Genomic DNA, 25,163 nt, shown 5'->3' on the forward strand with positions numbered 1-25,163 from the left:
TGGGAGAATAACCCTATAAGTTAACCACAGAGCCTGCCCCTGTTCCATTGAAAGTGAGTAAATTGTACTGTCTGATAAAGAGTCTTGGACCTGAAATATTTACTCTGCTTTTGTTTTGAAGGATGCTGCCTGACATATTGACTTCCCCAACATGTTTTGGTTTCTAGCATCTGCAGTTTTAAAAATTTTGACTTCATGAAAATAATATTGTGCTTTGGAAAGCAAGAAGTAAAATTGGTTGGAGTGATGGGTATAAACAACTGGACTTTGGATTGGAAGTTTATCAGTGAGGTCTTTTGACATTTGCTGAACTGCTTAACTTTTCATGCCCACTCAGTCAGAAAGTTGTATGGCATGGAAACTAGCCTTTTGGCCCAATGTCCATGCTGACTAAGCTAATTCCCTTTGTCTTCAGCTAAATCCCTCAAAACCTTTCTTAGCCGTGTACCTGTCAAAATGTTTTAATGTTACAATAGTTTTTAAATTTCACAACTAGCTTCTCTGGCAGCTTGTTCAACATACTCTGTTTGAATTCCTTTTCACACTGGCACTTTAACCCAGTAATTAACTGCCAGTCTGTCAGTTAACATGCCAGTGTAAACACTTGTGAACTGGCATGCAGGTGTCAAATTGCTCCGGGACTGAACTGCCTGGGGAGGTAGTATAATTGCCGATTTGTTTTGAATCGGCATACCGGTTTGTCCAATGTGAACGGGACAGGGGATATGCAGGATGTCACTGCTGGAGGATAAGCACCCCTTTGCTCTGTGATGCTGGGTGGTGAATGTGAAAGGGCGCAGAGAATCGATTAATGTTGGTCCATTGTGAACGGCTCTACCAGTATTTTAAAACGGCTTGTTGAACCACCAATTTAGCAGTTCGCCAATGTGAAAGGGGCTAGTGCCTCTCATGTTCCTCTTAAATCCTTCCCTGCTTTAAATTTACGTTCTCTAGGATTATTTGACTGATTTATGGCCTATTTGACTGATTTATGGCCTTCGTGATAAACCCCTGTAAGGTCCCTTCTTGACCCCCCCCCTTTCTAGCACCCCCTAAACCTTTCCCTCATGGGCGCAAGGGAGAAAAGTCCCAGCCTCTCCTTATAATTGCATCCACCAGTCCTGGCAACATTCTTGTGAATCATTTTTGATGGCTTTCTAGCTGAATTGTATCCTTCCTATTGCTGGGTGACCAAAACTGTGCCCAACACTCACTGGTCTCACTAATAATTGTAACATAATGTCCCTGCTCCTGTACTCAGTGCCCTGACAGGTGAAGGTAAATGTGCCAAATGTTGCCTTAACCACCCTGCATTCCCACTGTCATTGATTTACAGTGCCCTCCATAATGTTTGGGACAAAGACATTTCTTTTTCCTTTATTTGTCCCTGTGCACCACAATTTTAAATCTGTAATCAAACAATTCACATGTGATTAAAATGCACATTCTAGATTTTATTGAAGGTTATTTGTATACATTTGTCCCAAATATTATGGTCCCCTATAATGAGGGGACTATGTATAAAAGTGCTGTAATTTTTGCATGGTCAAACCAAAATGTACACTAATACCCTTTGATAAAATCTGGGATGTGCATTTTAATCATGTGAATTGTTTGATTACAAATTTAAAACTGGAGCCCAGGGCAAATATATGGAGGGCACTGTATGTATCTCCACATCTTTTTGTTCAATCACACTCGTCACGCCTGATCATTTACCTTGTAAATCCTGCCCTGGTTTATTGTACCAAAAGGTTCAGAGGGGATATGGGGAAAGGTGTGACAGATAATGTGAAAAAATAAGAGGCCAAGTGCTTTGGTAGAAAATCATATTTAAAAAAAAAACTTTTGGTGTTCAGTGCACCTTGCACATGTCCAAGTTAATTTCCATCAACCATTCCTTGGTCCACTTTCCCAGTTCATTCAGATCTCATTGTAATCTTAGATAACCTTCTCCACTGTCCTTTGTCAACCAGTTTTGGTGCCGTCTGCAAACTTGCTCACCATGCTAACTACATTGTCATCCACTTTGTATAGATTTCAAACAATAGTGGACCAAGGACAGATTGCTGCATCACACTGCTGGTTGCAATAGGAGTAACAACTCTTTGCCATCACGGACTGCCTCCTACTGTTAAGCCAATTCAGTATCCCATTAGCCAATTCATTATGTGACTAAATTTAAAATAAAAGGTTCGCCACCCCTAGTTTAGATGGTTATGAACCGCCAGTTAAACTTTTCATTATATTTTAATGATCTATTTAATATTTTCTAATTTAAAAACTAACATTATTTGAAATTAGGGACATCTGGTATTCTGTTTCTTAATAAGATTAATGATTTATTTGCCTAATACTGGACAAAAGGAATGGAAATTTTGGACACTGACCAGATGTGGGGAAATGTGATTGAGAACTGGTATCTCAGGGGCTGAATGATAATAAGATGGTCACAAGCAAACACATTATTGTGAAAAGTGGGAGTATCTGCTTGTGAAGAAATGAGTTTGTTGGCAATGGAGTATTCTTGTAAAATTGGCAAGAGAGTGATTGGTAATGTGAACTCCTGCGGAAGCTGCTTGGAACTTGCGTTGAGATCAGCGTATTAAACTCAGTGGGTTTGCTGCCAGTCACTGAGTGGCACACACTGTGGCTGAAGCTGAATAGTGAAGGACTGACAGATGCTGTGTGGCTCAATTTGGCCAATTTATTTTGAAGTGAATTGTTTTGATACACAATGATTTCATGATGGCACTAAAGCTGAAAAAGGCTTGCAAACTGAACAATTGATTCCTGTTCTGCTCATGCTGTCATTTTTGCAGCATCTTTGAAGCAAACCTTCAGTAAGATGTTACATTTGTATTGTAAATGTAACAATGCTACATTTACATTCTAAATATAACATAAAACCTTACATTTTTGTGGTCAATACATTTCAAGTTCATTGCAGAACATGAAAACATCATCAGTTCCAATGCTGTAGCCTTGGCAAAGGCCAGTATTCCCAAGTAAACATTTTAATAAAGGCACCAAAGTACAACCCAATGAATTAGTTACGTAAAACATGGAACGTTACAGCACAGGAACGGAACCTTCAGCCCATGATGTCTTTGCTGACCGTGATGCTACATTAAAACTAATCCCACCTACCTGCAAATGGTTTAAGTCCTTTCATTTTCTACCTGTTAATATACATGTCCAATTGTGTCTCATAAGCATTGCTATTGTTTCTGCGTTCAACACTTCTGGCAGTGCGTTCGAAGCATCTGCCATTCTGTTTTGGGTTGTGGGAGGGGAGACAGGACTTGAAATATAAATCTAATTTAAATTTGAAATGTGCTCCTGTGCTTTCTTGGCAATCACGTCAACATGGTTGTATCAGGACAGGTTCAGATTTATTGTCAAATTACATACATGATATCACATGCAATCCGAAGATTTGTTCCTGCACGCCAGACATGAATTTATTCAAGGAAAGATGCGTGTACAAAAAAAGTTAAACAAAGAAAGAAGTGTAAACACACTGCAGTACAGAAAATAAATATTCAATAATAAATGATGAACAAAGTAAGAGTACTTAAATGATTCTGAGTTTGTTGTTGAGGAGTCTGATGGTGGAGGGGTAGCAACTGTTCCTGAACCTGGTGGTGTGAGTCTTGTGGCACCTCTACGTCTGTCTTGATGGCAGCAGTGAAGAACAGACCATGTGCTGGATGGTGTGAATCCTTGATGTGCTGGTCCTCTCTGATGGCAGCATTCCCTATAGATTTTCTTGATGGTGGTGAGTGTTTTGCTTGTGTTCTGGATTGTGATAACTACCTTTTGGAGGATTTTCCACTCCAAGATATTGATGTTCTCATACCAGGCCATGATGCAGCCTGTTTGCACACTTACCACTATACATCTGTAGAAGTTTGCTGAGGTTTTTTTTTTTTTTTTTTAATTTTTTATTTTTCACACCATAAATCACAATAGCCATGATATACACTTTTTCTTTTCCACACATTTACAGTGACTTTTTCTCCCTCCCCCCTCCCTCCTCCCAAGCCACCCCCCACCCCCCCCTCTCATCCATTTTAGGTATACAATCTAGGTTGCATTAATTCAGTTAGACAATGTTGTCATTCAACAAAAATACACCAGAAATTCTACTGAGTCCATTCTTTTCTTTTCTTCTCCTTCCATCAACTTAGGTAATGTTTGTTCCCGGTAGGTTTTCGCTATTGTATTTAATGTAAGGCTCCCATACTTGTTCGAATATTTCAATATTATTTCTTAAACTATATGTTATTTTTTCTAATGGAATACATTTATTCATTTCTATATACCATTGTTGTATTTTCAAATTATCTTCCAATTTCCAGGTTGACATAATACATTTTTTTGCTACGGCTAGGGCTATCTTGACAAATCTTTTTTGTGCATCTTCCAAGTCAATTCCAAATTCTTTATTTTTTATGTTACTTAGGAGAAAGATCTCTGGATTCTTTGGTATATTGTTTTCTGTTATTTTATTTAATATCTGATTGAGATCATCCCAAAATTTTTCTACTCTCTCACATGTCCAGATTGCATGAATTGTTGTTCCCCTTTCTTTTTTACATCGAAAACATCTATCAGATACTGTTGGGTCCCATTTATTTAACTTTTGCGGTGTAATGTATAGTCTGTGTAACCAATTATATTGTATCATACGCAGCCTCGTATTTATTGTATTTCTCATCGTTCCAGAGCATAACTTCTCCCATGTTTCCTTTTTTATCTTTATATTTAAATCTTGTTCCCATTTTTGTTTAGTTTTACCATTTGTTTCCTCATTCTCCTTTTCTTGCAGTTTAATATACATATTTTTTATAAATCTTTTGATTAACATTGTATCTGTAATCACATATTCAAGGTTACTTCCCTCTGGTAAACTCAAGTTGCTTCCTAATTTATCTTTCAAGTAGGATCTCAGTTGGTAATATGCCAGCGCTGTATCTCCAGTTATATTGTACTTATCTCTCATTTGTTCAAAGGATAAGAATCTACTTCCTGAAAAACAATTTTCTATTCTTTTAATCCCTTTTTTTTCCCATTTTCTAAAGGCAAGGTTGTCTATTGTAAAAGGGAGTAGCTTATTTTGCGTCAATATTAGTTTTGGTATTTGGTAATTTATTTTATTTCTTTCTACATGAATCTTCTTCCATATATTGAGGAGATGGTGTAATACTGGAGAAGTTCTATGTTGTACCAATTTTTCGTCCCATTTATATAATATGTGTTCAGGTATCTTTTCCCCTATTTTATCTAATTCTAGTCTCGTCCAGTCTGGTTTTTCCCTTGTTTGATAAAAATCTGATAGGTACCTTAATTGTGCGGCTCTATAATAATTTTTGAAGTTTGGCAATTGTAAGCCTCCTTGTTTATACCATTCTGTTAATTTATCTAGTGCTATCCTCGGTTTCCCCCCTCTCCATAAAAATCTCCTTATTATTTTCTTTAACTCTTTGAAGAATTTTTCTGTCAGTTGTATTGGCAATGCCTGAAATAAGTATAGTATCCTTGGAAAAATGTTCATTTTAATACAGTTTATCCTTCCTATCAGTGTTAGTGGTAGCTCTTTCCAATGCTCTAAATCGTCCTGTAATTTTTTCATTAGTGGATTGTAATTGAGTTTATATAATTGGCCTAGATTTTTGTTTATTTGCACACCTAGGTATCTTATTGCCTGCGTTTGCCATCTGAATGGGGATTCCTCCTTAAATTTTGAGAAATCCGCATTATTCATAGGCATTGCTTCACTTTTATTTACGTTTATCTTGTATCCCGACACTTCTCCATATTCCTTCAATTTCTTATATAGTTCTTTTATTGATAGTTCTGGTTCTGTTAAGTACACTATCACATCATCCGCAAACAGACTGATTTTATATTCCCTGTCTTTTATTTTTATTCCTTTTATATTATTATCTCTTCTTATCGATTCTGCTAGTGGTTCTATAGCTAGCGCAAACAATAATGGTGATAGTGGGCATCCCTGCCGCGTTGACCTGCTTAAGTTAAATTGCTTTGATACATGTCCATTTACTGTCACTTTCGCTAACGGTCCCTTATATAATGCTTTAATCCAATTAATATACTTCTCCGGTAAACTGAATTTTTGCAATACTTTGAACAAGTAATTCCATTCTACTCTGTCGAAGGCCTTCTCTGCGTCTAAAGCAACTGCTACTGCCGGTGCTTTATTTCCTTCTACTGCATGAATTAAGTTAATAAATTTACAAATATTGTCTGTTGTGCGTCTTTTTTTGATAAATCCAGTTTGGTCTAAATTTACCATTTTCGGTACCTGTTCTGCTAATCTGTTCGCTAATAGTTTAGCTATTATCTTATAATCTGTGTTTAGCAGAGATATTGGTCTATATGACGCTGGTGAGAGTGGATCTTTCCCTTGTTTTAGTATCACTGTAATTATTGCTGTTTTACATGAATCTGGTAAGTTTTGTGTCTCATCAATCTGGTTGATTACATCCAGGAGGGGCGGTATTATTAGGTCTTTAAATGTTTTGTAGAATTCTATTGGGAGTCCATCCTCTCCTGGTGTCTTATTATTTGGTAAATTTTTTATTATCTCTTGTATTTCTACTGTTCCAAATGGTTCTGTTAATTTATTTTGTTCCTCTATTTGTAGTTTTGGTAGTTCAATTTTAGTCAAAAATTCATCTATTTTCCCTTCTTTCCCTTCGTTTTCGGTTCGGTATAATTGTTCATAGAATTCTCTGAAGTTTTCCTTAATTTCTTTTGGATTATATGTAATTTGTTTGTCTTTTTTCCTTGTTGCCAATACCATTTTCTTAGTTTGCTCTGTCTTAAGCTGCCATGCTAAGATTTTGTGTGTTTTTTCACCTAGTTCATAATATTTCTGTTTTGTCTTCATTATATTCTTCTCTACCTTATATGTTTGTAATGTTTCATATTTTATTTTTTTATCCGCCAATTCTCTTCTTTTGGTTGTATCTTCCTTTATTGCTAATTTTTTTTCTATGTTTATTATTTCCCTTTCCAACTGCTCTGTTTCCTGATTATAGTCCTTCTTCATCTTGGTTGCATAACTTATTATTTGCCCTCTAATGAATGCTTTCATTGCGTCCCATAGTATAAACTTATCTTCCACTGATTCTGTATTTACTTCAAAGTACATTTTTAATTGTTTTTCAATAAATTCTCTAAAACCCTGTCTTTTAAGTAGCATGGGGTTTAATCTCCATCTATACATTCTTGGAGGGATGTCCTCTAGCTCTATTGCCAATAACAGGGGTGAGTGGTCCGATAATAGTCTAGCTTTATATTCCGTTTTCCTAACTCTCCCTTGAATGTGGGCTGATAACAGGAATAGGTCTATCCTTGAGTATGTTTTATGTCTAGTCGAGTAGTGTGAGTATTCCTTTTCTTTTGGGTTTTGTTTCCTCCATATGTCCACAAGTTTCATTTCTTGCATTGATTTAATTATAAATTTGGTTACTTTGTTCTTCCTGTTAATTTTTTTCCCCGTTTTATCCATATTTGGATCCAAATTCAGGTTGAAATCCCCTCCTATTAGTATGTTCCCTTGCGTATTAGCTACCTTCAAAAAGATATCTTGCATAAACTTTTGATCTTCTTCGTTAGGTGAATATATATTAAGTAGATTCCAAAGCTCTGAATATATCTGACATTTTATCATAACATATCTCCCTGCTGGATCTATTATTTCCTCTTCTATTTTAAATGGCACATTTTTGCTAATTAATATAGCCACTCCTCTTGCTTTTGAATTATACGATGCTGCTGTTACATGTCCTACCCAATCTCTCTTTAATTTCTTGTGCTCCAATTCAGTTAAGTGTGTTTCTTGGACAAATGCTATATCTATTTTTTCCTTTTTCAGTAAATTTAGTAGTTTCTTCCTTTTAATTTGGTTATGTATTCCATTAATATTTAGAGTCATATAGTTCAGCGTAGCCATTTTATATTTTGTTTATCTTCTCTTTCCGTTTTTCCATCATTACCTTTCCTCCTTTTCCATTTCTGTTTTCTTATTTTCAACTCTTTACCAGACAACATTCCTACAACATCCAACATTTTCCTTATTCTCCTATTTCTATCTTCTTTATCCCCAATCTCCCCTTCCCCTCCTGAGTTGCCCTTTATCCCTTGTCGGACAACCACATCTCCCCTCTCCATTTGGATTTGCGAATCCACTCGCAAGCGTCAACTGATTTTGCAGTGACCGCTCTTTTCCCCCACCCAGCCCCCCCCAGAAAAGATTTCGCTTTTTATATGTCACAAAGGTCACTCTTTTAATTCCCTCCTTATTCTCTCTATTCCATTACCTTCCCTTATTAATTCTTGTCTATACTCTCTATGTTTTCCTCTAATTACAGATACTTTCACATATGCACATTGTCTCTATTCACTCTTATACCTCTTTACCCGCATACATATCAATCGTGGTCATTTTTACCCTCCTTACCCGTCTTCATCCCTCAGTCTATTTTTGTCTTTACCCACATACATATCAATCGTGATAATTTTTGCTCTCATTACCCGTCTTCATCCCTCAGTCTATTTTTGTAATTGTTCTGCAAATTTTCGTGCTTCTTCTGGATCTGAGAATAGTCTGTTTTGTTGTCCTGGAATAAATATTTTCAATACCGCAGGATGCTTCAGTGTAAATTTATATCCTTTCTTCCATAAAATCGCTTTTGCTGTATTGAACTCTTTTCTCTTCTTTAGGAGTTCAAAGCTTATATCTGGATAAATGAAGATTTTTTGCCCTTTATACTCCAGTGGTTTGTTGCCCTCTCTTACTTTTTCCATTGTCTTCTCCAGTACCTTTTCTCTTGTAGTATATCTTAGGAATTTTACTACAATAGATCTTGGTTTTTGTTGTGGTTGTGGTTTAGGGGCCAATGCTCTATGTGCCCTTTCTATTTCCATTTCTTGCTGTAGTTCTGGACATCCTAGGGTCTTAGGGATCCATTCTTTTATAAACTCCCTCATATTCTTGCCTTCTTCTTCTTCCTTAAGGCCCACTATCTTTATGTTATTTCTTCTGTTATAATTTTCCATTATATCTATTTTTTGGGCTAGTAATTCTTGTGTCTCTTTAGTTTTTTTATTAGATTCCTCCAATTTCTTTTTTAAGTCTTCTACCTCCATTTCTGCTGCTATTGCCCGTTCTTCCATCTTGTCCATTTTTTTCCCCATTTCTGTTAAGGTCATATCCATTTTATTTATTTTCTTTTCTGTGTTGTTTATTCTTCTTCTTAAATCATTGAATTCCTGTGTTTGCCATTCTTTAAATGACTCCATGTATCCTCTAACAAGAGCAAGTATATCCTTTACCTTGCCTTTCCCTTTATCTATTTCACTGTATTCTTCCTCTTCTTCTTCCTCTAGGTTGGCCATCTGTTGTTTCTTTGCTGCCCTTTCCTTCTCTTCTTTCTTGTTTCCATTGTCTTCTGTGGTCTCTTCTTGCTGCAGGTGTTCTGCAGCTGTCGTTGCCGGCTGTGGAGATCGACTCCCCAGCTGGTCCCCCCTCCCGTCGGTGTGTTTTTTTTCATGCGCATCGCGCATGCGCGTGCGCACTTTTACTCGGCTCTGTGAGCCATTGTTGTAGTTCTTTTTCTACCGACCTGAGGTAGTGGGGTCTTCTCTCCACAGCGGGCCTCTTCGGACAGGTAAGGCCTTCACCTTTTTCCTCCGTTGTCTTCTCTTCCTCTCTTCTTTCCGTTGATTTTGATTTTTCTCCTTTTGTCTCCATCTTCTTTCCACCTTTATACTCACTTTTCTTTAACTTGTATTTCTGTGCCTTTGTATTTTCTCTTGTTTTTCCCGACTTTTCTGGAGAGGGCTGGAGTTCACCGTCCGGCCACTACTCCATCACGTGACTCCTCCCCGAAGTTTGCTGAGGTTTTTGAAGTCATAATAAACCTCTGCCAACACCTGAGAAAGTAGAGGTGCTGATGGACTCTCTTCATGACATTTGTGTGTTGGATCCAGGAAAGATCCTCTGGAATAGTGACACCCAGGAATTTAAATTTGCTCATCCTCTCCACCTCTGATCCCCAAGTGATCACCTCTGGTTTTCACCTGCTAAAGTTCACAATCAGCTCCTTGGTTTTGGTGATGTTCAGTGCAGGGTTGTTGTTAGTTTATCACTTAGCTAAGTTTTCAATCACCCCCTTTTATACAACCCACTACCATGGTATCATCATCATATTTGTAGATGGTTTTATTGTCGTACTGAATGAGTAGATTGAATAGAGAAAGGGTGCTCAATGCTGATGGAGATTGTGGTTGAGATGCTCTTACCAATTCTCACTGATTATGGTCTGCAGGTGAGGAAATCAAGAATCCAATTATACAGTGGGGTATTTAGGCCTAGGTATTGGCATTTGCTAATCAGTTTTGATGGGATGATGGTGTTGAATGCTGATATGTAGTTGATGAAGAGCATCCTGATATTTGCAACTTTGCTGTTCAGGTGTTCCAGGGCTTTGTGTAGAACCAATTGCTGCTCAGACAGCAGCTAATGTGCTTCAACACCAGGTTGTTGGAAATGTTAATACACAAAAGTGCTGGCTGGAGAAACTCAGAAGGTCCCTCAGCATCTGTAGGAGTCAAAGATATATAACCAATATTTTGGCCTGAGCTCTTTGTCAAGGTATGAGCAAAAAGCAGGCAGGCGTCTGAATAAAAGATGAGGGAGGAAGGGAAGAAAGCAAAGTGAGAGGAACACAGACAAATAGCCATAGATGGACATGGACAGGAGGGCAGGAGAGAAAAGTTGAAAATTGATTGGGGGATTTATATCTTTGCCTCCTACAGACACTGAAGGAGCTGTGGAGTTTCTCCAGCACTTTTGTGTATTAACTACCATCACAAGTCTGCAGACTTTGTTTCACCCATTGGAGATGTTTGCTCCCAAGAAGTTAAAGCTATCTACTGTCTCCATCTGGGTGCTGTTGATGTGGACATGGAAGTGAACTCCACTCCTCTTCTGAAAGTCCAGAAATCAGTTCTTTAATCTTGCTGACATTGAGGTAGAGGTTGGCCTGCCACCAAACCACTAGTCCCTCAAGAATGTCCATCTGATTGCAAACAGTATTGAAGCTAGAGAGATGTCTTGAATCTATTTAGAAATAAGAAACAATAGAGGTGAGACTATTCTATAGGTTACTGTTGAGTGGGAAGAATATAGAACAAATTTACAAAGAAATTGTATAAGTTAGAGTAATGAAAATGGGGAATTCTGGTGTATTGACCTGTATATTCCTGACTTCATGGAGTTGACAGCATGAGACAATTCTGGAAGAAAGCAAGTATTTATGGGGATCACAGAGAAAGTAATCAGAATACAGTAAAACCCCTGGTATCTGGATTTCAAGCAATCATCAGCCTCAAGTAATTTGCAAAACAAAAATCAAGGAAAATAAATTAAAAAATTAAAATAAATAACAATAAAATGATAGGTAATAAATACGCAAGTTTAAAATTGTAAAAGCAAATGTTCTCTGAAGTAGCACAAACCTTTGAAAAATATCCAGCCAGTGGAGTGCCTTGGTTGTGCTTTGATTGTAGCAGCTATTTGAATAAAGTTGTGTGAAGCAGCAATGGCATCGCCCAGGATAAAGAGTTGGTTGATGCCGCTCGCCATGGGTTGACTCTTAGTGTCTCTTAATCCCCGGTTAGTAAGAGTCGCCCCAGACAGAGGCTTTCTGTGAATTTGAGGGAGGGGGTTTTAATTATTTATAATGTTATTGTTCTTCTTTCAGGAGGCTCTGTGGAGGGGGAGCAACCTGCAGGTGCAGTGATGGTTAAATCTTTTCAAAGCATATGACAAAATAAAGTAAAATGCTTTAAGGTTTATATATTTATGCAAGTGAAGTTTGTTCAGTACAAGTCCAGCATAATATTGTTGTCTTTTGTCTTTTAAACTGTTCATTCTTAATGCAGGTGTATTAGTTAGGCATTGTAAGAGTGAGTCTCAAGCAACCAGGAAATGCACTTTTCCAGCTTATACCAATACCCATATGTGCTGGATACCAGGCGTTTTACTTTATCAAAAGATATAGAATAATTAGGAGAAGGATGTAGGCCAGCCATTCTCCACCCCTTTTCGACTCTGGCCCCCTTTGGACTCTGCTCAAAGTTTATGGGCCCCCTTCCCTGTGAAGCAATCAAGTTTTGGTTTCTTCTGTACTTTTCTCGTACTGATGACATTAAAAAAATTAAAAATTATTGTACATGAGGTGAACACAAGGCCTATAATTAATTAAATATGGTATGGGCCTCCTGGGGGGTGGAGGGTGCTTATTGAGCTCCTGTTGAAACTGGCTGATGTCAATCACTCAAGGTAGAAGTAGTTGATTGAAAGAGGCCAATTTTAATAACAATGGAACCATGGGAATTCAAGCCTGATGGACAAAGCTGAACTTGGATATTGAAAGCCATAAATGTAGGGATATTTCATCAAATGTCTGGGTACATTCCCAAGCATATTTAGTTAGGGTAGGGAAATTAAAGTTGGCACTCCCTGGATAACTAAAGAGAGAGCAAACTGAAGCAAGATTGTCAACTCAAATGGGGATAAGGGGCCGATTGCAGAAAATTCAGAAATGAAATGAAAGCAGAGAGCAGGAAAAAAGACTGGCAGCAAAAAAAAGCATAGAAAAATATTTTGCAGTAAGGGGAATGAGAAAAGTTGGGTAGATCTGAGACTAAAATGGAAATTTGCTCTTTGAGTCAGGGCAAGTTTGAGATGTTAAATTACATGAGGCTTCATGAAGGAAGGAGATGCTGTTGGAGCCTCAGCAAAGAAAGGTATAGTTGAGATTATGCATGAACTAAAAGTTGATAGAGGACATTACAGAAAGACGAGTTTAACTGAGTGGGTGGAATGTTAGGTCTGCTTTGTTCATGAATGAGTGAGTCAAACGCCAGACTGAGTCGAAATCAAGGTTCTTTGTTCTTTATTGCCGGATTGTAACACTAGCCAGTGTTAGTTGGAGAAGGCGCATTCTGCCGTTATCAGCAAGTGGTGTTTTTTATATACCTTAGGATACGTACTTAGTAAATTATCATACCATGACATTGTCCAATGAATAAACTGTTGCTATCCTTCTCTGCTAGTTTCCTGCACATCAATTTGTCATCCCCACTCTTATCTTGAGAGTACAAGGTCACAACTGCATCTTGTTACGGCCCAGCACTGGGTGACTCCTTCTACATTCCCAGCTCATGATGTTTTTACCTAACAGTGGGTGGAATTGGGATGCATCTGAGATTGGTGGGAAGTAAGAGAGGAACTTTGAGAGACCCTGCCTATAATCTTCCAAACATGTAGATTCATGCATGGGGATCTCCACAATTAGACCTGTTTGGAAAAACAAATTATTTGTAAGGATAAAATTGGTAAGAGGGATGAGAGAAGTGCAACAACTATGCAGTTTCTTGGTTTATTGTTATGAATGAACTGTATGTTGATGGAGGAATTAAAGCAGCATTAATAGAAAAATTGTGAAGTGGTTGAAACAGAATTAGAGGACTTTTAGACAAGAGAGTTGATATATGGCCAAGTTCACCAGAGTGCAGCATTGGAGTTTCTCCTTTCTTGAATGTATATGTTTGGCTTGGACTTGGGTGCTGTGGGCACATTTTCCAAAGCTTCAGATGACACAAAACTTGGATGCGTAGTTTTTGAGAAAAATAATAATAGACTATAGCCTTTTTCACACTGGCTAACCAGAAGATTGGCCATTCAGTGAATGGTTAAGGAAGCTGCTTTTGCCTTTCACACTGGGCCATTGTTAACAGGTTTACTGTGTCCTTTCACAGGGGATTCTATCCACTGGTGACATGTGAGTGACACATCGAGCGATGGTAGACCTGCCCTAAATCCTGATCGATGTATTATGATCTTATATTTAAACAAAATGTATCATGCCTAATTATTACATAATTAAACATTATGTACAGCACAATATGAGCCCTTCAGCCATTGTTGTTATGCTGATCTATAGAAACCTTTATAAATTTATAAAAGACCATGGGAAAGTTGTATAAAATGCAGCCACACAATTTATAAAGACTGTGGGAAAATTCTAGTGACACTAGCATACAATTTATAAAGAGCGATGGTGGACCTGCCCTCCCAGAATTCTGTGCAGCAGGGAAAGTACTATATGCATGGAGCATTCATGGAAGGCTTTCTCTGCTGCACAGAATTCTGGAAGGTCAGGTGCTCTCGCTCTTACTCCCCTCACCCCCACTGCGACTTTCCTTTTTTTTTAAATTTTTTTTATTTTTCACACCATAAACCACATTAACCATGATACATACATTTTCCTTTTCAAATATATACAGTGCCATTTTCTCCCCCCCTCCCTCCTCCCATCCCACCCTCCTTACTTCCCCCCCTGTCCATTTAAAGTACAAAATCTAGGATACATTAAACCAGTCAAACAATGTTGTCATTCAATAAAAATAAACAAGAAATTCCACTGAGTCAATTCTTTTCATTTCCTTCTCCTTTCGTTAATTTAGGTAGTGAATGTCCCCGGTAGGTTTTCTCTATTGTGTTTCATGTAAGGCTCCCATATTTGTTCAAATATTTCAATATTATTTCTTAAACTATATGTTATTTTTTCTAATAGAATACATTTATTCATTTCTATATACCATTGTTGTATTTTCAAATTATCTTCCAATTTCCAGGTTGACATAATACATTTTTTTGCTACGGCTAGAGCTATCTTAACAAACCTTTTTTGTGCACCATCCAAATCAATTCCAAATTCTTTGTTTTTTATGTTACTTAGGAGGAAGATCTCTGGATTCTTTGGTATATTGTTTTCTGTAATTTTATTTAATATTTGGTTTAGATCTTCCCAAAATTTTTCTACTTTCTCACATGTCCAGATTGCATGAATTGTTGTTCCCATTTCTTTTTTACATCGAAAACATCTATCAGATACTGTTGGGTCCCATTTATTTAACTTTTGAGGTGTAATGTATAGCCTGTGTATCCAGTTATATTGTATCATACGTAACCTCGTATTTATTGTATTTTTCATCGTTCCAGAACATAACTTCTCCCATGTTTCCTTTTTTATCTTTATATTTAAATCTTGTTCCCATTTTTGTTTAGTTTTACCATTTGTTTCTTCATTCTCCTTTTCTTGCAGTTTAATATACATATTTGTTATAAATCTTTTGATTATCATTGTATCTGTAATCACATATTCAAAGTTACTTCCCTCTGGTAAACTCAGACTGCTTCCTAATTTGTCCTTCAAGTAGGATCTCAATTGGTAATATGCCAGCACTGTATCTTGAGTTACATTGTATTTATCTTTCATTTGTTCAAAGGATAATAATCTATTTCCTGAAAAACAATTTTCTATTCTTTTGATCCCTTTTTTCTCCCATTCTCTAAAGGAAAGGTTATCTATTGTAAAAGGGAGTAACTTATTTTGCGTCAATATTATTTTGGTAATTGATAATTTGTTTTTATTCCTTTCTACATGAATCTTTTTCCAAATATTGAGTAGATGATGTAATACTGGAGAACTTCTATGTTGTACCAATTTTTCATCCCATTTATATAATATGTGTTCAGGTATCTTTTCCCCTATTTTATCTAATTCTAATCTAGTCCAATCTGGCTTTTCCCTTGTTTGATAAAAATCTGATAAGTATCTTAATTGTGCGGCTCTATAATAATTTTTAAAGCTTGGCAGTTGTAAACCTCCATGTTTATACCATTCTGTTAATTTATCTAGTGCTATCCTCTGTTTCCCCCCTTTCCATAAAAATTTCCTTATTATTTTCTTTAACTCCTTGAAGAATTTCTCTGTCAAGTGTATTGGCAATGCCTGAAATAGGTATAATATCCTTGGGAAAATGTTCATTTTAATACAGTTTATCCTTCCTATTAGTGTTAATGGCAAATCTTTCCAATGCTCTAAATCGTCCTGTAATTTTTTCATTAGTGGATAATAATTGAGTTTATATTGTTGGCCGAGATTTTTATTTATTTGTATACCTAGATATCTTATTGCTTGCATTTGCCATCTGAATGGTGATTCCTTCTTAAATTTTGAGAAATCCGCATTATTCATTGGCATTGCTTCACTTTTATTTACGTTAATCTTGTAACCCGACACTTCTCAATATTCCTTCAATTTCTTATATAATTCTTTTATTGATAGTTCTGGTTCTGTTAAGTATACTATAACATCGTCCGCAAATAAACTGATTTTATATTCCTTGTCTTTTATTTTTATCCCTTTTATATTATTTTCTGTTCTTATCAATTCTGCTAGTGGTTCTATAGCTAATGCGAACAATAAGGGTGATAGTGGGCATCCCTGCCGTGTTGACCTGCTAAAGTTAAATTGCTTTGATATATATCCATTTACTGTCACTTTCGCCAATGGCCCCTTATATAATGCTTTAATCCAATTAATATACTTCTCTGGTAAACTGAATTTTTGCAATACTTTGAATAAATAATTCCATTCTACTCTGTCAAAGGCCTTCTCTGCGTCTAAAGCAACTGCTACTGTTGGCGCTTTACTCCCTTCTACTGCATGAGTTAAGTTAATAAATTTACAAATATTGTCTGTTGTGTGTCTTTTTTTAATAAATCCAGTTTGGTCTAGATTTACCATTTTAGGTACATACTCTGCTAATCTGTTTGCTAATAGTTTAGCTATTATCTTATAATCTGTGTTAAGTAATGATATTGGTCTATATGACGCTGGTGCGAGTGGATCTTTCCCTTGCTTTAGTATTACTGTAATTATTACTGTTTTACATGAATCTGGTAAGCTTTGTGTTTTATCAATCTGGTTGATTACTTCCAGGAGGGGAGGAATTAATAAATCTTTAAATGTTTTATAGAATTCTATTGGGAATCCATCCTCTCCTGGTGTTTTATTATTTGGTAATTTTTAAATTATCTCTTGTATTTCTACTATTTCAAATGGTTCTGTTAATTTATTTTGTTCCTCTATTTGTAATTTTGGTAGTTCAATTTTAGTTAGAAATTCATCTATTTTGCCTTCTTTCCCTTCGTTTTCAGTTTGGTATAATTGTTCATAGAATTCTCTAAAGTTTTCCTTGATCTCCTTTGGATTATATGTGATTTGTTTGTCTTTTTTCCTTGATGCCAATACCATTTTCTTAGCTTGTTCTGTCTTAAGCTGCCATGCTAGAATTTTGTGCGTTTTTTCCTCTAGTTCATAATATTTCTGTTTTGTCTTCATTATATTCTTCTCCACCTTATATGTTTGTAGTGTTTCATATTTTATTTTTTATCTGCCAATTCTCTTCTTTTAGTTGTATCTTCCTTCATTGCTAATTCTTTTTCTATATTTACTATTTCCCTTTCCAACTTCTCTGTTTCCTGATTATAGTCCTTCTTCATCTTGGTTACATAACTTATTATTTGCCCTCTAATGAACGCTTTCATTGCATCCCGTAGTATAAACTTATCTTTCACTGATTCCGTGTTTATTTCAAAATACATTTTAATTTGTCTTTCAATGAATTCTCTAAAATCCTGCCTTTTGAGTAGCAGGGAGTTTAATCTCCATCTATACATTCTTGGAGGGATGTCCTCTAACTTTATTGTCAATATTAAGGGTGAATGGTCTGATAATATTCTAGCTTTATATTCTGTTTTTCTTACTCTATCTTGCATTCGAGCTGATAACAAAAATAGGTCTATTCTTGAATATGTTTTCTGTCTAGCCGAGTAATATGAATATTCCTTTTCATTGGGTGTGGTTTCCTCCATATATCCAAAAGTTGCATTTCTTCCATCGATTTAATTATAAATTTGGTTACTTTGTTCTTTCTGTTGATTTTTTCCCCAGTTTTGTCCATATTTGAATCCAAATTCAGGTTTAAATCTGCTCCTATTAATATGTTCCCTTGCGTATCTGCTATCTTCAAAAAAATATCTTGCATAAACTTTTGATCTTCTTCATTAGGTGAGTATACATTGAGTAGATTCCAAAACTCCGAATATATCTGACATTTTATCATTACATATCTCCCTGCTGGATCTATTATTCCCTCTTCTATTTTAATTGTCACATTTTTACTAATTAATATTGCTACTCCTCTTGCTTTTGAATTATACGACGCTGCTGTTACATGTCCTACCCAATCTCTCTTTAATTTCTTGTGCTCCAATTCAGTTAAATGTGTTTCTTGCACAAATGCTATATCAATTTTTTATTTTTTCAGTAAATTTAGCAGTTTCTTCCTTTTAATTTGGTTATGTATTCCGTTAATATTTAAAGTCATATAGTTCAGCGTAGCCATTTTATACTTTGTTTATCTTCCCTTTCCGTTTCTCCATCATCACCTTATCCATTTCTGCTTTCTTGTTTTGAACACTTTATAAGACAACATTTCTAAAACATCAAACATTTTCCTTATTCTCCTATTTAAAACTTCTTTAACCCCATTCTCCCCTCCCCCTCCTGAGTTGCACTTTATCCCTTTTCGGACAACCACATCTCCCCTCTCCATTTGGATTTGCGAATTCACTCGCAAACGTCAGCTGATTTTGCAGTGACCGTAACTCCTCCCCACCCAGCCCCCCCAGAAAAGATTTCAATTTTCATATGTAACAAAGGTCACTCTTTTAATTCCCTCCTTATTCCCTCTATTCCATTTCCCTCCCTTATTAATTCTTGTCTATACTCTATATATTTTCCTCTAAATACAGATACATTCATGTATGCACACTATATACGTACACACATATACCCCTTTACACACATACATATAGATCGTGGTCATTTTTACTCTTATTACATGTCTTCATCTCTCTGCTTGTTTTGTAGTTGTTCTCCAAAATTCCTTGCTTCCTCTGGATCCGAGAATAGTCTGTTTTGTTGCCCTGTAATAACTATTTTAAGTACCGCTGGGTACCTTAACATAAACTTATATCCTTTTTTCCAGAAGATCGTTTTCGCTATATTGAACTCCTTTCTCTTCTTCAGGAGTTCAAAACTTATGTCTGGATAGAAAAAATTTTTTTGATCTTTATATTCCAGTGGCTTTTTGTCATCTCTTACTTTCTTCATTGCTTTCTCCAATATATTTTCTCTTGTTGTATATCTTAAGAATTTTACTAAAATGGATCTTGGTTTTTGCTGCGGTTGTGGTTTCGGGGCTAAAGTTCTATGTGCCCTCTCTATTTCAATTTCTTCCTGTAATTCTGGTCATCCCAGGACCCTGGGGATCCAATCTTTTATAAATTCTCTCATATTCTTGCCTTCTTCATCTTCCTTAAGGCCCACTATCTTTATATTATTTCTTCTATTATAGTTTTCTATTATATCTATCTTCTGAGCTAACAGCTCCTATGTCTCTTTAACTTTTTTATTAGATTCTTCTAATTTCTCTTTTAAGTCTTCTACTTCCATATCTACAATTGTTTCTCGTTTTTCCATATTTTCCACTCTTTTTCCTAACTCTGATATGGCCATTTCCAATTTATTCATTTTTTCTTCTGCATTCTTAATTCTTCTTTTTATCTCATTAAATTCTTGTAATTGCCATTTTTTTCACTGATTCCATATATTCTTTAAAAAAAGATACATCCATTGTCTTGCCTTTCTCTTCTTCTTCCACTTCTTTCTGTTCTTCTTCTTCTGGATTGACCATCTGTTGTTTCCTTGTTTTGTTTTTACCCTCTTCTTTCTTGTTGTCGTTATTGTCTGTGTTCTGCACCTGCTGCTGTGCTGCAGGTGTCTCTCTCAGCTGTTGAGATCGACTCCACAGCTGTTCCCCCCTCCTGTCAGTGTGTTTTTTTTCATGCGCATGCGCGGTTGCGCACTTTTACTCGGCTCTGCGAGCCATTTTTGTAGTCCCGAGCCCGGGACTTCCACTGACCTGCGGGAGCGGGCTTCTCTCTCCGCGGCGGGCCTCTTCGTACAGGTAAGGCCTTCAGCTTCTTCTTCCGACGTCTTTCCATCTTCTTTTCTTCCTGTTGTTTTTGGTTTTTCTTTCTTCGATGCCATTTTCTCCACACTTTTACTTTCACTTTGTTTTGGTTTATAAGTTTGTGCCTTTGCTTTTTTTTTAACTTTTCTGGAGAGGGCTGGAGTTCCCCTACCAGCCACTACTCCATCACGTGACTCCTCCCCCCACAGCAACTTTCCCATGGTCCTTTAGAAAGGTATATATAGGTCGACAAGATTGTATCTTTTTAGTCTTTTGTTTCCTTCACTCATGCAAAAACGTCATCAACGGCCCCTTTTCCACTGACATCCTGTCCCAGGAATTAACTGAGACAAGGTCCAATGGAAAAGAACACTGTCCAAACACCGGTGTGAAATGATGCTATTTCACACCAGGGATTAACCAGCTCTATCCCTACTCATGTCCCCGGTGTTTGCTGACGCTGATGTGCTGATTAAAAGAAAACAATGGAAAAGGAACAGCAGAAAGACACCCATTTTCCAGTCGATGGTAGAACAGTCCGATCTCCGGGGATGAATTCTGTTCAATGGAAAAGCAATTAGTGTCCCAGTTAAGGATGCCCCAGTGGAAACAATACAAAGGGCTTCCTATCTTGGGACACTGCACGGCCAATTAACTGGGATGCCAGTGAGAAAGGGGCTAACGTGTCACCTTGGTTGTATCATCCCCAGCCTGATTTGATGCCTTTGTGCCGATTAAGGAGCTTACACACTGGACCCTCAACTGGTAGATTAGCCGTCAGTTACTAGGACAAGGTGCCCGTGTGAAAGGAGCTTTTGTGTTATAGACAGGTGGAAATGGTCAATAGGTGGCAGATGAAATTTATTATAGAGAAATATAAACTTGGACACCATTTTAAAATGTTTGCAAGAGCACATTGTGGGGTATTTGAGCATAATTTATTGAAAGTGGCAAAACATTGTCAAGGTTTTGACAAAGAAAACATTTGGCATGTCCATTTTATAATGGGGGGGTATTTGCAAAGTTTAAGGGAGAGTTAATTCTTGTAATTTTCTACCTCTGGTGAAAGAACCAAGAAAAATGTCAACAATGTTTTCATTTAGAAACTGGCTTGAACAATTTAAATTCTGATGTATGCAAAGACCATTTTATTTTGAATAATGTGAACACTAGTGAGTGAGTGTGTTCTATTTTTGCAAGGTTCCTAACGCTATGTAAATCAAAAATACTGATTGGAACATGAGGGGAAATTTCTTCACGCAAAGGGTGGTTGGGATGTGGAATAAGCTTCCGGCGGAGGTGGTTGAAGCAGGAACGTTATTTACATTTAAGGAAAGACTGGATAATTACATGGAGGGGAGAGGATTAGAAGGGTATGGACCAGATGCTGGTCAGTGGGACTAGGAGGGTGGGGATTTGTTCCGGCATGGACTAGTAGGGCCAAACTGGCCTGTTCTGTGCTATATATGGTTATATGGATATTATCTTCAGTTATATAAATGAGAATCAATTTATTAATTTTAATGTCCAATTCACTTTGTCTTTTAGGTTAAATGGAACCTGCCTTTGGAACCCTGATGATCCAGGCTGACTTATGCACTGCATAGCAGCTATTCCAAAAGGGACTAAAAACATGAGTGGGGGAGTCGAGCAGCCTGACATATTGTCAGTCAGCTTCTTAGTAAAGGAACGGTGGAAAGTGGTGAGCTCACCTGAGTTTTGAAATTTTGTGTAAAAGGTGGAAAGTAATAAATTATCTTTGTTTTTTTTAAAAAAAGTAGTATTTTGGAAGTACTATGTAGGCCAAGCAGTATCTGTAGAGGGCAAAACTGCACATTGGGTCAGTGAACATTCATTAGATGGGTAAAAGTTAGAAGTGGAATTTTGGGTGCAGCTAAAGGAAGGAGGGGAAGAAAGGACAAAATAGGTCTGTGATGGTTTGAAGGCAGCTGAGCTTAAATGACAAAAAGAATTTGTATCTATAATGTAGTTCTGTTTAGATAACTGCACTGAAATTAATGTATTCTGGTAAATTATAGTCCTTGATGAGATTTGTTTTACTTGAAAGTCTTTGTATTTTTGCCTGAAGAGTATACTATGTACAAATAAGTGAAAATCTAGTGAGTTCAAAACACTTAATGAAGTTTGCAAGCTTAATTAATTAGTACTCAAAGATGGTCTTTCAACTTTTAGTGACTTAACAACATTTATATAAAGGACATGTGTAGACTTTTGTGGTAAGATTTGAAAAATAAGACATACCAGAGTTTTTGCAATGAGGTTCAATAGCTTGTGTCTATTCTGTAATAGATCTTTGTGTGGTTGTGTGGAAAGGGTCGATGATTGACTGACTTAGTACTTTCATATACTTCTCATAGCTTTGTCAGTTACTAAATTACAATTGACTGCAATCTTGTATTAGTACAGAATGCTGAGCAAAATGCTTGCAATTCTTATTTTTAGCAACTGGAGGAAAAGCCTTCAATTATTTTTAATGACTTACAGGGTCTACAAATATACTTTGGCAGGGATTTCTGCATAGTGCATGTGTTTTTGCTTTGTACATTTCTTGTGCTTTGACTTTCCCCAATGTTTAGTCACAGTCCAGGCTTCCACCAGTGCCATAATAAATTTGTCACCCTGGGAACACTACTGGTCCATCTAATTCTTGCTGTCTTGAAACTTCAGCCCTCTTCATTATGCATTTGTTTCGCCTTCTTGCCTGATGTCCTTGCTGATTAGACTTAAAATGAGAATAACAATATACCTCTGTGCAAATCTTTCATGCCTAGTTTTTAAGCAGTAGAATGCTTAAAAATGCTTCGTAGAATGCTTCGTATGGCTTTTCTACTCCTGAATTGGCAACATAACAATTCTAGATTTTTTGTATTGTTTCTGTGTATGGGAATGGACCTGTGCTTCATTTGCCAGCCTTGCACTATTTTAGAGTACAAAGGCCCACGTACAAGATGGGAGTGAACATTTTTCAAGTTGGGATGTTAGAAGACTTTTTACAAAATATTCCGCATGAATGTGCTCTCCACAGTAGAATTTTGGGAGCAGATCTGTGATTGGCTACATTTACTATCATCTGGTATCACTAATGCAGTTCATTTTAACAGCTGAGAAACAGAAAATTTTCCCAGCAATTCCATTAATGTCAGGTTGCCCCTCCTCTGGTTGTTTGTGCCATGGAGCCCTTTGCTGAGGACATCTGGAAGGAATTTGGGATAAGACTATTTTAAATAGCAGAGGCATGAAGCTCATTGTCTCTACTTGAATAAGGTGCTATCTCCTGATCATATCCACTGTGTGTTTGCAGATTGATAGGAATCTGCAACCATTTTGAACTGACTTTGTGGACCAGAGTCAAAGCAAAAGTAAGGCAATGTTCTTGGGCATTTAGTTCAATACATTAAGTGGTGTTACCAATTGAAGTGAAACTAGAATTGTGGTTACAATATTCCTTAATTGTGAGAGAATACCTGGAAATCATATGCAAACTGCCCTTTGTTGCAGGTATGTTCCTTACCTGCCTTCAGTGCTGCAACAACCACATGTGGTTTTTTACAGATTATTTGGAGATTGTAAATGGATTGTGTACAGGTAGTCCCCGATTTACAACCGTAATGGGGACTGAAGTATTGGTTGTAACTTGGGTTGGTTATAAATCGATGCAACGGGGACCTTGGGCTTCCAGTGGGCAACGGGGAGTGGGGTCAACTGTATACAGTATTTTTAATGCAAAATATGTACTTGCACAGTAGTTTTAATAAAGATGTTAAAAAGAAATTGGTCATATGAGCGGGTGGATGTAACTTCTATAGGTCGGAAGTAGAGGATAGCCTTTACTCAGAAATGTGATTTAAAACAAAATTAAATTTAGACAAACAGCATGGTAACATACCATTTTGGCCTACAAGTCCCTGCCACCCAATTAACTTACAACCCCCGGAACATTTTGACTGGTAGGAGAAAATTGGAGTCCCCGAGGAAAATCCATGCAGACACGAAGAGAACAGACAACCTCCTTACAGACAGTGCGGGATTTGAATCCCGGTCCTGATTGCTAGCACTGTAAAGGTGCCAACCATGCCATCTGATGAATTTATTTCCCAGAGGAAAGAGGGGAGGGGGGAAATGAATGTAATGTTGGTCTCATCCCACTGACTGATTTAGTGTGTGGCTCAATTGATCTGCGAATAGACACTTGGTGCACAAAAAAATTATCTGCTGAGAATCTGTTTCCCCCATTGTTGTAATGGGATGTTCCTGCCTCTTGAAGATTTTATCCTGAAGAGTAAATTTGATAGACGGTGGGGATCCATGTGGAGATCCATGTGGAATGATCTTCAGGCTGTAAAGGAAAAAGCAATGCTGGAATCTATTGGATAGTTTTTGACAGCTGTTCAAAGGTATTTGGCAAATGCATTGTCATCAGAGCTCTCAAATAAAGCACCAGGACCATGCTTGGCTAGTGGAGAAAAAAGCCCTACCAGTGAGATTCAAGGGTACAACCAATGTGTCTTTGCTTCTGCACAGATGCCTTGGAGATGGCTGGGAATAATACTTATCAATCTATTTAAGGAATACATATTAAAGCAATGAAGGAGATGCATTTGAGGTCGAGGTGCATCCTGAACAGCTGATAAATACATTTATGTGAATTGTTCCCAAGGATGTAGCAAGTAACATTTGCTGGAAATACTTTATTGCTGAACGATACATTCTAATCTGCTCCGAATACTCTGACCTTTCAGGACAATTAGTTCACAGCCTGGGACACGGCGATGTGCTGGGGAACACATTGAAACATGGTGGAACCACCAGTTTAAAACCCTGCTGCCAACGTAAACACTGACTGGGATGTGTTTTTTAAAAAAAAAGTTGGTCTATTTGTTTAAGGATCTACATAAAAGATTATTGGAGCTCTGCTAATGTAATGTAAATTAAATTATGATTATGATTGTTCATGATTTTATAAACCTTGAAGGTCCCCATTCAACCTCCTACATACAATCTTGGGGAAAAATGTTTTAACCTGTCCATATTCTCGTTATAACTCAACCCCACTAGTTCTGGTAACCTCCTCGTGATTTTTTTTGTTGTTGCATCTTTTGCAGCTTAATGACATCTTTCTTACAGCAGAGTGACCCGAACTGCATAAT

General features: G+C 37.0%; 1 protein-coding gene across 8 annotated transcripts in view; it reads left to right on the forward strand.

Annotated features, from left to right (window-relative positions):
• Window positions 1-25,163, forward strand: part of LOC138753854 (tau-tubulin kinase 2-like) — a 250,204-nt gene that overhangs the window by 41,889 nt on the left and 183,152 nt on the right. For 7 of the 8 annotated variants that reach the window (XM_069917342.1, XM_069917349.1, XM_069917348.1 and 4 more), the window contains exon 2: window positions 21,544-21,697. In XM_069917342.1, coding sequence (XP_069773443.1) covers window positions 21,590-21,697 — 108 coding nt within the window. In that variant the 5' untranslated portion in view covers window positions 21,544-21,589. Of the gene's footprint in view, window positions 1-11,816; window positions 11,832-13,863; window positions 13,887-21,543; window positions 21,698-25,163 lie in introns of those variants that run through there. The other variant, XM_069917345.1, reaches the window with a different exon arrangement.

Source organism: Narcine bancroftii, chromosome 2 (assembly GCF_036971445.1).
Source record: "Narcine bancroftii isolate sNarBan1 chromosome 2, sNarBan1.hap1, whole genome shotgun sequence".
Taxonomy (NCBI): Eukaryota; Metazoa; Chordata; class Chondrichthyes; order Torpediniformes; family Narcinidae; genus Narcine; species Narcine bancroftii.